The 14,755-nt window shown below is 59.7% G+C and overlaps 1 protein-coding gene across 1 annotated transcript in view; it reads left to right on the top strand.

The window, feature by feature from the left end:
- VAC14 (VAC14 component of PIKFYVE complex) overlaps nucleotides 1–14,755 on the top strand; it is a 97,318-nt gene that overhangs the window by 41,191 nt on the left and 41,372 nt on the right. Inside the window, exon 13 of the mRNA XM_079760061.1 lies at nucleotides 7,008–7,164. Within this exon, the coding sequence (XP_079616187.1) occupies nucleotides 7,008–7,164 (157 nt within the window). The remainder of the gene's footprint in view (nucleotides 1–7,007; nucleotides 7,165–14,755) is intronic.

Here is a 14,755-nt window from a genome sequence, read left to right as displayed (position 1 = left end):
TTCTCATATCCTTGCCTTGGTTTTTATTCCACTCCCATTTCCATTCCATCCACTCTCCAGAACAAACCAAAACAACCCCCCAGTTCCGAAGATTTCTTTCCCGTCAGATGGCATGACTGGGTCAGATGCCAGCCCAGAGAGCCGAGGGTTAGATGTCAGAGCCCAGAACTTGGTTCCTCTTGCCAGCGGCACCCCCCGCCCCCCAAGGTGGGGAACAAGCTGGGCCCCACAGGATCATCCCAAACGAGAGGCATGGACCCGTTCCTGCTGCACCCCCCGCGGTCCTGCCAGAGACACCGAGCTCTTGTCACTCAGTTCTCCCTGTGGCTGACCTGTGGCAAGGCAGAGAATGGGACCCCAGTCACAGGCCCCAGAGACACCAGGCCCCCACAGCCAGCAGAGAGGCACTGGCAGTCACCGCTAGGGGTCCTAGGAGGACTAAGAGCCTTTGGCGGGGCGGAGAGACCAGCAGGGTAACTGTCCCAGAATCAGGCCTGGCGAGAGGGACTCTGCTCCGTGTGTCTGTACTTTGCGTTTTCGGTGCCCCACCTCAGCCACCCCAATCATTGCAGCTGGCCTGGCAGCGTTCACTCCGGGATGGCAGGTTTGTGTGCCAGGTGTGTTTTAGTGTTTATTCTGTCAGGATCCCTTCCAGTGATGAGCAAGTAAGGACCCAGAGCCAGCACAGCAACTGGCTGGAGTGGGTTGTGCTGGGGGCGCCTGCTGCCTGGCCCCCAGGCTCCTGATGACAGAGGTGGCACTGAGTTCTTCCCCACGAAGGGGAGCTGGGCAGAAGCCCCACAGCAGAGCCACACAACCAGGGCTGCCAGCAGAACCCTGGAGCTTTTGAAAATCCAGCTGCTCGGGCCTCCGCCCAGACCTCCTGACTTCCCTCAGGTGGGCCTGCTGCCTGGGCGCTGGCCCTTTCCACAGCCCCGGAGGTTCTCATGCACATCTCCGGTGGGGAACCGCGGGGAGGGACTGCAGGCCCTGCCCCTGCTCTCAGCCCTGATGCCCTCCCTCCACAGGCCTCAGAGCGGCCAGGCCAGGACCCCGTTTTCACCCTGTGCCCTACTCAGTGTTCGTGGCATCTTCAGAAACCAAAATTTCTCCCAAGATGTAGTCAGTTTTTTTCCCCTCTGGAGATGGCCACAGCTGAGTCAGCTGAATTTCCCGGACAGCATCCTGCTGGCAGCTCACAGAGCCCAGAGAGGCTGAGATGAGGTCGTCTCCCCACTGCTCACAGGAAGAGCCGCCCTCCAACGCTCGCTTCCTCCACACCAGCCCCTGTGCTGGGCTTCACTGAGTGTGCGTGGTCCTGGTTCATCTCTGTTGTGTTCCCCGCTTTACCCAAGAGGAAACCGGGGCTCAGAGAAGTGAAGTAACTTGGTCAAGAGCTCAGCTCAGATGCTCCATGAAACCATGTTTGTCATGCACACACCCCACTCTTCCTGCGCATGTGTCCGAAGTCCCCTGTGCATTCTCTTAGCCCTCATCTCACTCTGGGGACAGGCTGTGTCCAGCACCTAGCAGGCACTCAGAGACATTTATGAGAAAGTGAACAACTGGGAGGTGGGGAGGGTGGAGAGCTGATCCCACTCGGCCTGCCCCGCTCCCCTGTGCCCTCCTGCTGGGACCTGGCCATGCCGAGCAGACAAGAAGCTGGGCCAGAGAAGAGCCTGCCTCCTTGGCCGGCCGGGGCTCAGTGTAGCAAGTGCACAGGGTTAAGCAGAGACCTGGAGGCAGGCAGGGCACCAGGGAGCTTTGCTGTTCTCCTGGTTGCCATGGACCGGTGCCCTGGAAACAGCTGGCCCCTCGGCTCATCGCCTGGTAACCGAGCCGAAACGGTGCCTGCGCTGCTCCGGTGCTGCCCTCGGCACAGCAGGCCCTTCCCCACCCCTGCCTGGCTCCTGGGGAGAACCACAACCCTGGGAGCAATGATTGGCATCAGCAGGAAGGAGACCCTGGGGTGGGAGGGAAGGGGCGTTGGGGGGGTCAGGAAACCAGCTCCAAGTTGTCCTGCCCCCGGCCGGCCTTTCTCTTCTCTACCCTCAGGGATGGCGGCTGGAATGTTTTAAGCTGCCAGAACCCACACTGTTATCTACTGTTAGTAGAACTTAGCAGTAAGATTTAGGTGCAGGCCTTTTGCATATTTTTGCATATATGGCACAGAACTAGGGAAGGATTTAAGAAGAGAGAGGGAGGAAGGAGTTAGAGGCCCCACAGCTTCCGTGCCTCTGCCCTTACTCTCGGCTCAGCTTCCAAGATTCAGGAGCGGCCCGGCCTGACCCATATCTCAGGCTCTGCGCCCACTGCTCTGGGAAGAAGCATCAATTCAGCCTGAATTCACTCTCCTGCCAGCACCTAGCGTGTCCCTTGGAAGCACTGTTGCAGCATCCTCCTGGCCGGGACTGGAGAGGGCCCGGCTTGGGGATTTCCTTCGCTCCTCACGGCTGGGAGGCTGAGCCAGGGACATCCGGGGCACAAGCGGCTGACCAGTGGCACAGCCACACTTTGGGCCAAAGTTTCTTAGAGATAGTGAGTAGCGTGAAGTGGGCGGCCTCTCCGACCATCCCCGTGGCAGAACATCTTCCATCTCCTGCCTGGCACTGCAGGTCAGCAAGTACTTATCCAACAGCTGCCGATGCCTCCACCTGGGACCTCATGGTCAGGAGACCGCGTGGGAGGCGAGGATGGGCCGCCCAGCCTAAGGGCCTGGCTGCACAGCTCCGGGTCCCCAGCCGTGCCTACGTGGTGCAGGAGCAGGCAGCACCTAGGGGGCAGAGAAGGGACCTCCTACCACGAGGGGTTTTCCAGGGCTGGTCTGTGGACGAGGTGCCGGGACAGGGAGTGCCTGGGCGGACCATTAAGAGAAGGAAAGGAAACAGCCACCATCCCAGAGAGACTGTCCCTGGCGTGCTGGACGCAGCAGGTGGCAGCCTGCAGTGGCCCCATCCGGATGACCCCTCTCTCACTGAAAGGTGCCCTTTGCTGGCGTCAGGTCACCTCCTACAAGGAAGGGCTTTCTCAGGAATGCCCTGGCTCCCTCGTGTTTGCTCCCCAAGCCCTAGCGGGTCTGAACCCCTCACCACCTCCTCTGCGGCCTTCCCCTAAGAGTTGCTTTGTCAGATGTTTTGCACACCCAGATGCCACTGACCCTTTCACTCCACTCCAGGATGAGGGACCAGCTGATGTGCCTTCCCCAGCCCCCAGCCCCCGCCTGTTGCCATGGTAATGGCAGGCACTCCTGTTCCTGCAGAATATTGCTTTCTTGTAACCTCCCTCCCTCCCTCTTCCTCCCCCCCCCCCACACACTTCTTTCTCTCACACAAAAAGAAAGCACAAGTGTTTTATATTCATTTTGTAAAAAGCTGTGTAGCGCATACTAATTGGCGTGGCTTCCTCCTGCTTGAGCCTTTCCCGTTCTCGGAGCCAGGATTACAGGCCAGGCAGGCATGGGCCCAGCCACTGCTCGGGAAGGAGGGCCAGCTTGGTTTCTAGAGGCCAAGCAGCCGTCTGTAGCCCAGGGCCTTTCGCCCAGGTCTTAAGCAGGTGCCTCGTAAGCATGGCTGCTGAGGTCACCCTGTCCTTGTCCTAGAGCTTCCTATGGGGTCCGCAGCGGGTGAAGCACCAAAGCCCTGGCTGGACACACAGACTCAAAGCCACATCCAGCTGGAGGGTGGTCCCTCTGTTGCCCAGTCCCAGGGCCCCTGTTGGCATCGCCTCCCCAGCCCTTCCCTCCCTAGGGGCCTCCTGGCTGCTGAGGCAGAGCCTGGGCCTCGGCCTCAGAAGTGTGGATCTGAAGCATCAAGTTCAGCCCCTGGGCTGAGTAGGGTTTGCTGGTCAGCTGGGGGAGGGCCAGTGATCCTGGCTGTCAGAGAGCCACCGTGCAGCCCCAGAGTAGCACCCCAGCTCCCCTCCTCAAGGCATTCCTTGCCTTCCATTTTGACAGCTCCTTCCCCTCCTTGCCTGTAGGAGGCTGGGGGACTGAAAGGGCTGTGTGTGTGTGTGTGTGTGTGTGTGTGTGTGTGTATGACACACCACTACACGTGGTGTGTCCCCAAGCTGGGCTGTCTGGGGACCAGAGATAAATTTTTTGATATGTAAGCACAAGGGAGTGGCTGGGAGTGCTGCAGGAACCTGTAGGTAACATTTCCGGCTTTAATTGTGCAATTGAAGTGTAATTTGCATTCATTTGCCATTTGGTGTTAAACTTCCTAAAATAAGAGAATTCGCAGTGTGAAATATGCAGCGTTGCTGGCTGCACTCCCCAGTGGGCCGGAGGAGGTGGTGGTGCAGAGACACGCAATGCAGATCCTCTGGGGGAAGGAGGTCTGCAGCCCTCCTGTGTGCGCCGCTGTCCCAGCCCCGTCCCTACGCCAAGACTTGCTCACTTGCCGCATTTTGGGCATTTGGCGCCCGGGTTTGCTGCCTGGAGGCTGAGGGCCCCTGTGCGCCTGCCCCGCAGGCCTGAGAGGCGGGGCCTGTGGCTCCGAGGAGTGAGCGGCAGGAGGGGTGCAGTGGGCTGGCAGGTGCCAGGAGATGTAAAGACACAGGTTGCCCCTCAACCCCCTTGGCCCTCCTGTGAGTCTGAACCAGGTGTGAGATCATGGGGGTCAGTGAGGGTTCCCCCCTCAGGCCATGGGCTCAGCAAGAGCAGATTGCTCAACAAGTACCACTGGATTGGGAAGCAGGGTGTCTATTTGGGATTTTGACTTGGGGTGTTTTTTGAGATAGAATCCACATACCATAAAATCACCCTCTTAAAGTATGCAACCCAGTGTTGTATACTGCATGAGTATACTTTGCCAGCGAGGTTGTGCAACCATCACCGCTATCTAATTCTAGAACATGTTCATCACCCCAAAAAGGAACTCATTAGCAGTCACTCCCTGTGTCTCCCTCCTCCTGCCTCTGGCAACCTCTAATCTCCTTTCTGTCTCTGTGGATTCGCCTGTTCTGGACATTTCGCATAAATGGAATCATCGTACAGGATGTGACTTGCACATCTGGCTTCTCTCACTCAGCAAAGTTTTTGAGGTTCATCCGTGTTGGGGGTGTATCAGAACTTCATTCCTTAATATCGCCAGATCGCATTCCCTGGCGTGGATATCGGGGTATCAGTCAGTGGACGCTTGGGTTGTTTCCGCTTCCCGGCTGTGATGTGTGCTGCTCCGTGAGCGTTCCTATGAAGCTTGCGTGTGGACATGTTTTCAGCCCTGTTGCGAGTAACCGAGTTTCACTCTTTGAGGCACAGTTGGCCTGCTTCTTGCCTCACTGTTTGATTTTGGACAAGTCACTCCCCCACCTGGACTCCCCGGTCTGCTTTCGCCTCCCTGACGTTTTCACAGCCACTTGCTTGGATAGTCGAGCATCCGAGTGCACGTCCTGCGAGGTGGGGCTCGGGCCGCTCCGTCGCTCAGCGCCGCACTCACTGCTCTGCTGTCCGTTCCCACATCTCACCCTCTGTGTCCTTCCTGCCACTGTTGGAGCAGAAAGCCCTCTGGGGGCCTCCCTCGAGGGCAGCAGAGGCCTGGGCCTTGCTGCTTCTGGACCTAATCCTACCTGGGCTCTGGGCCTGGGCACCAGGCAGGCAGCCCTCGCTCCTGCCATCCGTCTGGACTGCTTCGCAGCCACACTTCTCAGCCAGATGCGTTCTCTGCAGGCCCAACAGTCAGACTTCCAAATGTGCAGAAGGGCAGGGGTACAGGCTGCCTGCAGGCCCTGGGTGGGGCGGGTCTGACTCACCTGCAGCCCCAACACCCAGCACAGCACCTGGGAGGGACAGGTGGGATGCCATGGCCCACCTGGTGAGGCTGGCGTGCCGCAGGGCAGGGAGTGAAGTTACTGTCTCTCGGAGATTTTGTGCCGAGCACACCAGGCTGCTGGGAGAACACTAGGGGCCGAGATGGACCAGCAGGTACGGGGCTCAGCTGCACGGCCAGGCTGCAGAGGGGACCCCAGGAGAAGTGACAGCAGGGGCAGGGAAGGATGGGGTGCTGGCACATTAGTTGCCGTGAGACAGGAACTGCTTTCAAACTTTGGAGAGATTAGTGGCTTTTTTTTTCTTTTGAGATAAAATTCTCCCTTTTAAAATACACGTTTCAGTGGTTTTATTTAGTATATTGATAAGGTTGTATAACCAGCACCACAGTCTAACTCGTGAACATTTTCGTCATCCCACAGAGAGCAGCTTGACCTTGACTGTAGTCACCACATTCCACGGGCTGGCCTGGCCTCCCATGGTACCCGGGCCCACCCAGAGCTTTCTGTCATTTCCACTGGTCCAGAGGTCTCTGGGTTGGAGGGCAGCCCTGGGGGACCTGACTTGAGCGCACACTGGGGACTGTTCTCTATGCTCACCTCTGCGTCTTCCTTGGAAGAGCTTGGCAGGCAGGGGTCAGGTTCGGGGCCTCGCTCCACTAGCTTCTGTGTATGAGCGCTGCAGAGGCAGCGAGAACTGAACAAGTTAGGAAGGCTTCCGTCCTGGAGCCCCGAGTCACACCCCACATGTGGAGGGTCCTCTGGGATCTGCCATGGCCTGGTGTCTCCTGCAGAAGGACTTGTCCTGTGACCTGATGCTGGGCTGGACCATGGCTGCCACACCCAGGACTGTGGCTGTGAGGGCACTGCTGGGTCATCGGGCACAGGCAACCCAGGAGCCCTGAGATGTGTATTGCACAGGCTGCCCTGGTGCCTGAGTCCCGCATCCCCTGGCGTCTCCTCTCGTCCCCACGCCAGGGACCAGAGAGGAGTGGTCATGGGAAAGCTGGCTTCCAGGCCTCAGATTCCAGCTTCCTTCCTGCAGTCGCTCCTGTCCACTGCCTGTGTTCTCTGCAGTTCAGTCCTTCGTAGAACGTTTTGGGCGCCGTTATAGCCATCGTCTTGGCCACTCTCACCAGCCTGTTGCCCCCTGCAGACCCCTCCCTGCTCCTGGAGGAGGCTCTGTCTCCAGCCACAGCTGCCTGTGGGGGTCCTTGTCGCTCATCCTCTGCTTTTCTCCCCAGGTTATCCTGAAGGATCTGGAGGTGTTGGCAGAAATCGCTTCCTCCCCTGCAGGCCAGACAGAGGACCCAGGCCCCCTCGATGGCCCTGACCTCCGGGCCAGCCACTCCGAGCTTCAGGTGCCCACCGCTGGCAGGGCCGGCCTGCTGACCGCTCCTAGTAAGTATTCCCCTGATACTTCCAGCCTCGGGGACCCTGGGAACACTGGTGCTCGGTCTCGTCCTGGACTGGGCCATCCTCGGGGCTGTCCCTCTCGAGCCTTGGAGTTCTGCCAGGGTGTGAGGGTCAGTGACGGCCATTGTCCAGGAGGCAGGTGGACCTTGCCATGCTGCCGCCTCCTGGCTCACACTCCAGCCCCTGTAAGAGACGCTTAGTCTCTTTACCTCACCTTCCTGCACCTTTCATTCGTTGAGCCACTGGCTTAATGTAAAACCATCTGAGTCAGCCGATGGCCTCTCCCTGGGGCGGCATCTCCCTGGTCAGGAATCAAGGGGCTTTGGAGTCGGGGCTCACAGGTGGGAGACTAGGCAGCCATTTCCTTCCTCACCGAGAGACTAAAAATAGCTCTCAACATGGCAGGCAGCCCAGGCAAGAGACAGTATAATTCAAGCAGCATGTTTCTGGGAGTGCTTGGCCATGACGGTGGCGTGGCGTTCCTGGTGCTCCTCCTTGGAGCTCCTTCCAGACATCAGGTGGCCCTTCTCCCAGGCCAGGGCTACTCCCAGCACCTCCCTCCCAGGCAGACACCAGTTCCCTCCAACGACACCGTCCTGGGACATGCCCAGGGGTGCGAGTCCGTGGGAAAGCACCCAGCGGGCCTTGGGTGTTTGCCTGGGGTGTCTCTGTCCCCTGAGCGGCTCTTGACACCAGGCACCAGGTCCTAGACAACCCCTCCTCTGGTGCAGAAACCAAGTGTCAAATACATTTGGGGCCCATCAGCGGCTGCTCCCCTCCTGCAGCCCCACCAGGCTGGGCCTGAGGACACCGGAGCACCGCAGGCCTGCCTGCGCCGGGCTGCGAGGTCGTCACAGAGACCGCCCATGAAAGGCGTCTCCCGGTGACACTTGGCCTCAAGCCCCACCCTGCCCTTGCAGCAGGGTGTCCCGTAGGACCCCAGGCTCTAGGCTGCCACCGCTGCACACGCTCTGCCTGCAGCTGGTCCCAAGTCCCAGCTGTTCCTGTAAAGTAAGGAAGGAGCCAGGGGCGAGCGGTAGGCCAGCTTCCTTCTTGTTTCCCCAGGATGCAGGGGTTTCCTTGCCAACGAGCTGGTTTCCTCTGGGCAGTCAGAGGCCATAATCAGGGAAGCGCCCACATCCTGACTCGGGACCCGTGCTGAGGTTCCCACCCTCTGTCCCACAGCCTAGGACTCCGCTCTTCATCCCGTGTCCCCAAGTCAGGACCTGAGGGTCAACCTGAAGTCCCCAGGACCGCTGGCAGGAATGCCGCAGGTTGAGTGTGGGGGTAGGGCCTCCATGAGAGGGGAGGAACAGCAGGCTCCTCCTCGGAGAGGGCGGGCCTGGAGGGTGGGGACAGGCTGGCAGTGATACCTGACTCCCAGGAGAAAGCACGGCAGGGCCCGGGCCAGCCCCATCCCCTTGTAGGAGCATCCGCTCTCCTGGTGGGAGAAGCTGAGGCAGCACAGCCCCGGGCAGGGAGGACACCTTGACCTCCCACGACTGTGCTCCCTCTACAGGGTGGCTTTTCTCTTCCTCCCTGGCACAGAGAAGTGCCCCCGGAGCCCTGCAGGCCAGCCTGCACCCCAGGGCATGCTCACCGGCTCATCATGACGGAAATGCTTACTTGCTGGTGGAGGGATGGGCCAGAAAAATAGCTGTGAGTGGCCCAGGTCACTCTGGAGCCCTAGGGCCTGACCCAGGGAACCCCAAGAGAAGCCCTGTGGGAGCAAGCCCTTTCAGCCGCTAGGGAACAAGGGCTGGGGGTACTTGAATGGCAAAGCACTCAACCCCAGCTCCTGTCCCCACCAAGATGGGTGGGCCACCGACGAGTCTCAGGCAGTAGTCTCATCAAGGCTGTAGGACCGCTCACATCAGCCAGGGGCTCACCGGATGCATAGACAAACCAAGTGTGCGGACGGAAGGAAAGTCCATCCTGGGAAGAACACCAAGGAAGTGCTGCAGCCAACAGTGCTTCTTGCCGCGTGGAGTCACAGCACCGAGGGCCACACGCTCTCCGCCTGAGACTCTGCACTTCAAGGAGTGGGGACCACCCCTGCATGTGCGTCCACAGCTGGCACGAGATTTTTCAAATGGATCCGTGATTTTAAAAGGTCAAGTTCATAGCAGTAATAGAAGAGCATGGGAAGCCAGAGCCGGGCCGCCGCCGCCTTCGGGAGGGCCCTCGTTGTTGAGGGCAGCTGTTAGGTCCGAAAGTGCTCGTCCCTCCGCAGGCTGCTCTTTGTCATGTTGCTTTTAAGGCACGCAGCAAGGGGGGCATTCTGTTTCCATCTGGCTGTGCACGTGGACAGTGGCCACAAGGCCAGACCCTCTCCTGTTTGGATTCTGCTTTCCTCTGGCTCTCCAGGGCACAGCTCTGAGCACTCGCAGACTGCCGTGCTACGTCCCTTTAGGGTAGATCCTCCCACCCCCATAAAGGAACTTCCTGGAAAGCCAAGGAGGCAGGAAACCTAGCAAAGATGAAATCAGTGGTGTTCCTGGGGAATCGAATGGCCTGCCTGTGTGTTGGGTCCAGAAACTAAAATGGTGCGGATTGAGTGCAGTGCGGGGGGAGCGGGGCCCATCGCACGCCTAGGTGGTGCTGTGTTGGCCTGAATGTGCAGCAGCGGTCCCCGGGGCCGCAAGGCAGAGCTGCCCACACGGGGTTTTCCTCTCGCCCGTCCCAGGGTAAACGTCCCCCTCCCGTGCAGAGCTGTGTGGGCTGAGGCCGTGGTGTCGCTTCTCGCACGCCCCCTTCATTCCTGACCTTTGCAGAGACCCCGGCTGGGACGAGGCCGCCTCTGGCGCAGTCAGGAGGGAGCCAGTGGAGGGACACTTTCCCTGTCTCCCCAAGACTGATTTGGTGAAATGAAACAAACAACCTTGGTCTCCTGTGACTTGGCAACTTCTGTGCCCTCTCTGCCTATCTCTCCTCGGGGGGACGACAGCCGAGGCTGTGCCAGGCTCTGGGAAGAGGAGATACTGAGCCCACCTCAGCCGACCCAGGGCCTGACCCTGAGCCTGCACAGAAGGCGCGGCAAGAGCAGGCGGCTCTGGGACCGTTCTCCTGTTAGAGACGTGCTTGGCCCTGTTAGAGACATGCCTGGCCGGCTTGGGGCTTGGACATCCCAGCTGCGGAGCGGGAGCCGCCTGCCAAGCACAGCAGCAGTGTGGCAATCCAGGGCCAGAGGTCAACTCAGGACTGATGTTTACCCCTAAAACCCAGTTTTCCCTGTCCTTCCCTCTGGCCACGGGCCCATTCTTGGTGGGATAAAACTGCTTACATCAGAGCTCTCTGGTCCAAGGTGGAGTATGACCCCAGCTCTAAGAACATGGACAAAAATGGAATGTTCTGATTCAGTTTTGTTCCTTATAAGCCCAGGCTGGTGTGGCCAAAAGCAGAAAGAAGTTCTAGAAAAAACCTAGAAAGCAATCCCTGGGCGTTTTTCCCAGTAACAACTGTGACTGTGATGTGTGGAGCTCTCGTGAGGACCAGGCTGCTCTGCGCGCTCCCCACGTGCTCAGCACCTCACCCTGAGCTAGCTCAGCCCTCGCTGAGAGACCACCGCTGCTGTCACTGCAGTAGGCAGGGGTGCCGACCCAGGGCCTCGCCTGAGCTGCTCTCTTCCCCCCACACTCAGGAGCCCCCGTGAACTCCAGCCTTGCCCAGCACTGGTCTCTTCCACCGCCCGAGGGAGGAGCAGAGCAATGGTAGCCAGGACAGCAGTCTCCTGTGGGTACGGGGTTGTGTCCCCAATCTGACAGTTCTTGAGGGTGGCCTTCTTCGCAGTGACTTCAGGGATTCCATTCCGGCCTCAGGTGACCTCTTGCACTTCTTCCTCCATCTCCTGCAGCCACACCAGACGGGGTCCCAGCCCCCAAGAGCCTTGCTCTTTGAGCCTTACCAGCCCTTCTTCCCACACGCTGTGTTCAGGCGCCGGGGTTGGGAAGATCTAGGTTCACAGTCCATCAGTGCCCCCCTGCCCTGCGACCTGGGGCAAGTGTCCTGCCTCGGTGCCACCCCTCCCTCCTCCGTTAGTTGGGCGATGGGTGCTTGGGGGCTCTATGAGCTCTTGCGTGGAAGGCGCTAAGACACGTGTGAGTGCTGCCTCTGCTTGTCTTTGTTATGGGAGCTCAGGTGCTCTCTGTGGGGCTTTCAGGAGAACCGGGGCCAGGCTCCTCCCGCCTCTGCCCTCCCACCCGTCACTGTGTGCATGGGTGCTGGGGGTCACATCTGTTTCCCTCCTGGCCGTGACCTCTTAGGCCCTGGTTTCTCAAGGTGCCGGCTATGCAGCCTCAGCATCGCCTGGAAGGTCATCAGAAATGGAGGCACTTGGCCCACCCGAGACTCAGAGTCGCATTTTGTCAGGATCACAGGTGCCTAGTGTGCTCCCCACAGTTAGAGAAGCGGCAGCTCAGCCCGCAGGGTCTGTGGTGCTCACCTCTGAACCCCACATCCGTCAGTGGCGTCTTTCAGAGCCACTGTAATGGGGGCACCAGAGCTGGGTCTCAGGCTCACCTAGCACCACTGCCCAGGCCTTCACTGGCCACCAGATGGAGAGCCCGGCCCCCTCCTGCCCAGGCCCATGGCCGTTGACGGTCTGAGGGCCCTTCCCCCTTCCCTGCCTCCAGCACAGCCCTGCAGCTCTCCCTGGTGCAGCCCTCTCCACTGCCATATGGGCTTCTGGTTCCTCTCGGACCCCGCCGGGGCCCATTAGCTTATCTCTCGCTCTGAACCAGGCAGCTGGAAACCTCCTGGATTTGGGTGGCTGCCCAGGGCAGAAGTCTCCCTGACCCCAGCCGGGCTCGCCCCCAGATTCCGCAGGCTCCACAACCCCCGAGACCCTGTTTCACAAGAGCCCTTGGCCTCCCTCTCTCCCAGGGAAGCTAGCCCCTCCCCACTTGACCCCCTTGATTCCAAACTAGCCTCCCAATCCCACAGCCCCCTCCTCTGAGCACTTCCTGTGCCAGGAACCATTAAGCTCCTTCTCCCTGTGAGGCTCACAGACAGGAACCGCCACCCTGGAGAAGGTGTCACTTCCTGAGACTGCCCTGCCAGTTAGCGACAGGACCTGGGTCTCCTCTGGGTCCCCTGGCCCTTCCCCGCACTCTCAGGGCAGGGGATCCATTCCCACTGGAGGGGCCAGGGGGAGCGAGACGGGAGGGTGGGAGTGAGGCAGGACCCTGCTGGGCCTGGGCTGGGCGGCTAATGTTTTCCCATCTGGTTTTGTTGAACTGTAACTCACGTTGTGTATTGAGGCCAGAGCTATTTTTATCCTGACATGTGAGGCTCCTTCACGTCATAGCCACAAAACTCAATCCAAAACATCCCAGGGAAGGTTGTTTGTGAGCCGTTCTGCAGATTCTCATGTCGCCACATCAGGTTTCACTTAGCAACATCTGCGGGGCTGGCTCCCTGGCCGCCCACCCCACCGGCCTGGTTTTGTGTACCGAGCGCTCCCGACAGCATCTGTCTGCCCCTGAGCCAGCGGCCGTCACGTGCGCTTCCTGCCAGAGCCTGCTTCTCCAAACCAGAAAGGCGAGGCGAGCGACATTTGGCTGCAGGACTGGTCCTCAGCAGGATTAGGGAATGAAACTCCTCAGCCCCCCAAAGGGCACCTCACTCCTAAGACCCATGGGCAGGTTGTTCTCTTTCCCCTCTTCCTGCGCCCCAGCCAGACAGCTGCTCCTCATCTCTGGGCCTGGAAGACTGCGCCGTCCATGTCACCTGAGTAAAAGCCTCTTCGTCCTCAGCAGAGCCTCAGCGCAGGAAAGTGTGCCGAGAGCAAGAGCCAGAAGTGGGCGAAGTGGCCGTGGAGGGCGGCGCTGTGAGCTCCCACGGGCTGCAGCAGGCAGGCACGAGTTCGGTGGAGAGAGGCCTGCCATGCCCTGTGGGAGCCTGGAGTGGGTCTGTTTCTTCTGCCCCAGTGGTCGGCAAACTCATTAGTCAACAGAGCCGCAAACCGCAGCTCGCGAGCTGCATGTGGCTCGCGAGCCGCAGTTTGCCGACCGCTGTTCTACTCCATCTCCTCCTCCTGTGCCTGCGGCCCTGCCTGAGAAGCTCTTCGTTCCACCTCCAGCCAACAGGGCCTGAGGGCCAGGGAGGTCGGAAAAGTGGCCAGTGGGCCGGTGGGAGGCCGAGGCTGGGAGATGAGGCCCACACCCCGCCGTGGTGAGCACCCAGACGGGCCCAGCCTTGACCAGCCCACCCAGAAAGTGTTCCCCACCCCACCCCCGCCCGAGGACTGCCTGCCCGCACATGTCTGCAGTTGGGATGGGATATCGCTGAGCTTTACGGGCTCCTGCTCTCTCCTGTAAAGGCTTCTGCCCTCGAGGGCAGTGGCCCTGACCAGAGTCCCTCTGGCATGTGGGAGCCTGAAGGGCAAAAGGCTCCACCCCGAAGCTGGAGGCCCAAGCAGGCCAGGCCCAGACAGCTCCCCGAAGCTCCCCCACACTCTGGCCTCCCGCCAGCCAAGTCTCAGGAAGGTGGCAGCCCTGCGCTTTGTAGTCTTAAGTGGTGGGAGGCTGAGCCCCACAGGCTGTCCCAGCAACCACTGCCCTGTGAGAAGGCGAGTCCCTGCCGGCTTCTTGGTGATAGGGCTCTGCCCCCCACCTCCCGCTAAGGGCCGCAGCCCCAGGGCCATCTCGCAGCCTGGACTTAGGGAGTTGCTGGTGTGGCCCTTGGGGAGCTGTGGCTGGGAGGCCTGGGAATGTGTCCAGAGCAGCCCCATGCTTTCTCTCCTGCCATCTGTGGTCAGCCTGTCAGCCGCGAGGTAGCAGGTCTCCCTCCCTGAATGTGGGGTTGGTTAGGGTTACAGGTGAGCCCCTCTCCTCCTTGCAGCCTCCCTGCCTCCCAGTTCTGTAGTCTCCCCGCTCAGAGACAGTCTGGACTCTCCTCCAGCCCTCAGCCATTCGCTGAGACTCAGCGGGAAGAATGTTCAGTATCTGGGTGATGGCATGTCTGCTAATAGCTGCCCCTATTTATTGGACCATGTGGCAGGCTCCAGGCCCAGTACATTACATATTTTGTCTCATTTAATAGGGGTTCTTGTTGCCCCCACTCTACAGATAAGGAAATTGAGGCTTAGACTTGGCCATGATTGCACAGCCAGTTAGTGGAAGAGTGAACATCTGACCTGAACTCAGGTCTGATGGACTCCCAAGCTGAGCACTTAAATGCCATGCTCAATGCTTTTCACTGCCCCTTGCAGGCCAGAACAGCCAGCACCTCTCCCCAGTGCCTACCCAAGACACCCTGCCCCCGGGGAGTGGAGACTGTGGCCCCAGTTGGGGAGGATTTCTTTATTGTTTTTGTCTGTGTTGGTCCCTTTGTCCTTTGGAATGCTTGGGAGCCTAAATGGCACTAGGCCTAGAAATGGGGTGGGATGGGAGTGCACATACAGAAGCAAGAAGGGGACAGGGACATCACAAACAAGCACGCAGTGAGCTTGTCCACACCCACCTCCAGTGAGCGAGGGGGTGGCCTAGCCTCCAAGCCAGGCCACCATGGGCAGCCCAATTCATAGCCTGAGTGTGGGGAATGAGGAGGGGCCGAGAGGCAGCTGGGCTGCCTCAAC

The sequence above is a fragment of the Cnephaeus nilssonii genome (genome assembly GCF_951640355.1).
Source record: "Cnephaeus nilssonii genome assembly, chromosome: 20".
Classification (NCBI taxonomy): domain Eukaryota; kingdom Metazoa; phylum Chordata; class Mammalia; order Chiroptera; family Vespertilionidae; genus Cnephaeus; species Cnephaeus nilssonii.
Note: the sequence above shows the minus strand (reverse complement) of the source record. Positions and strands in the feature narration are given on the sequence as shown.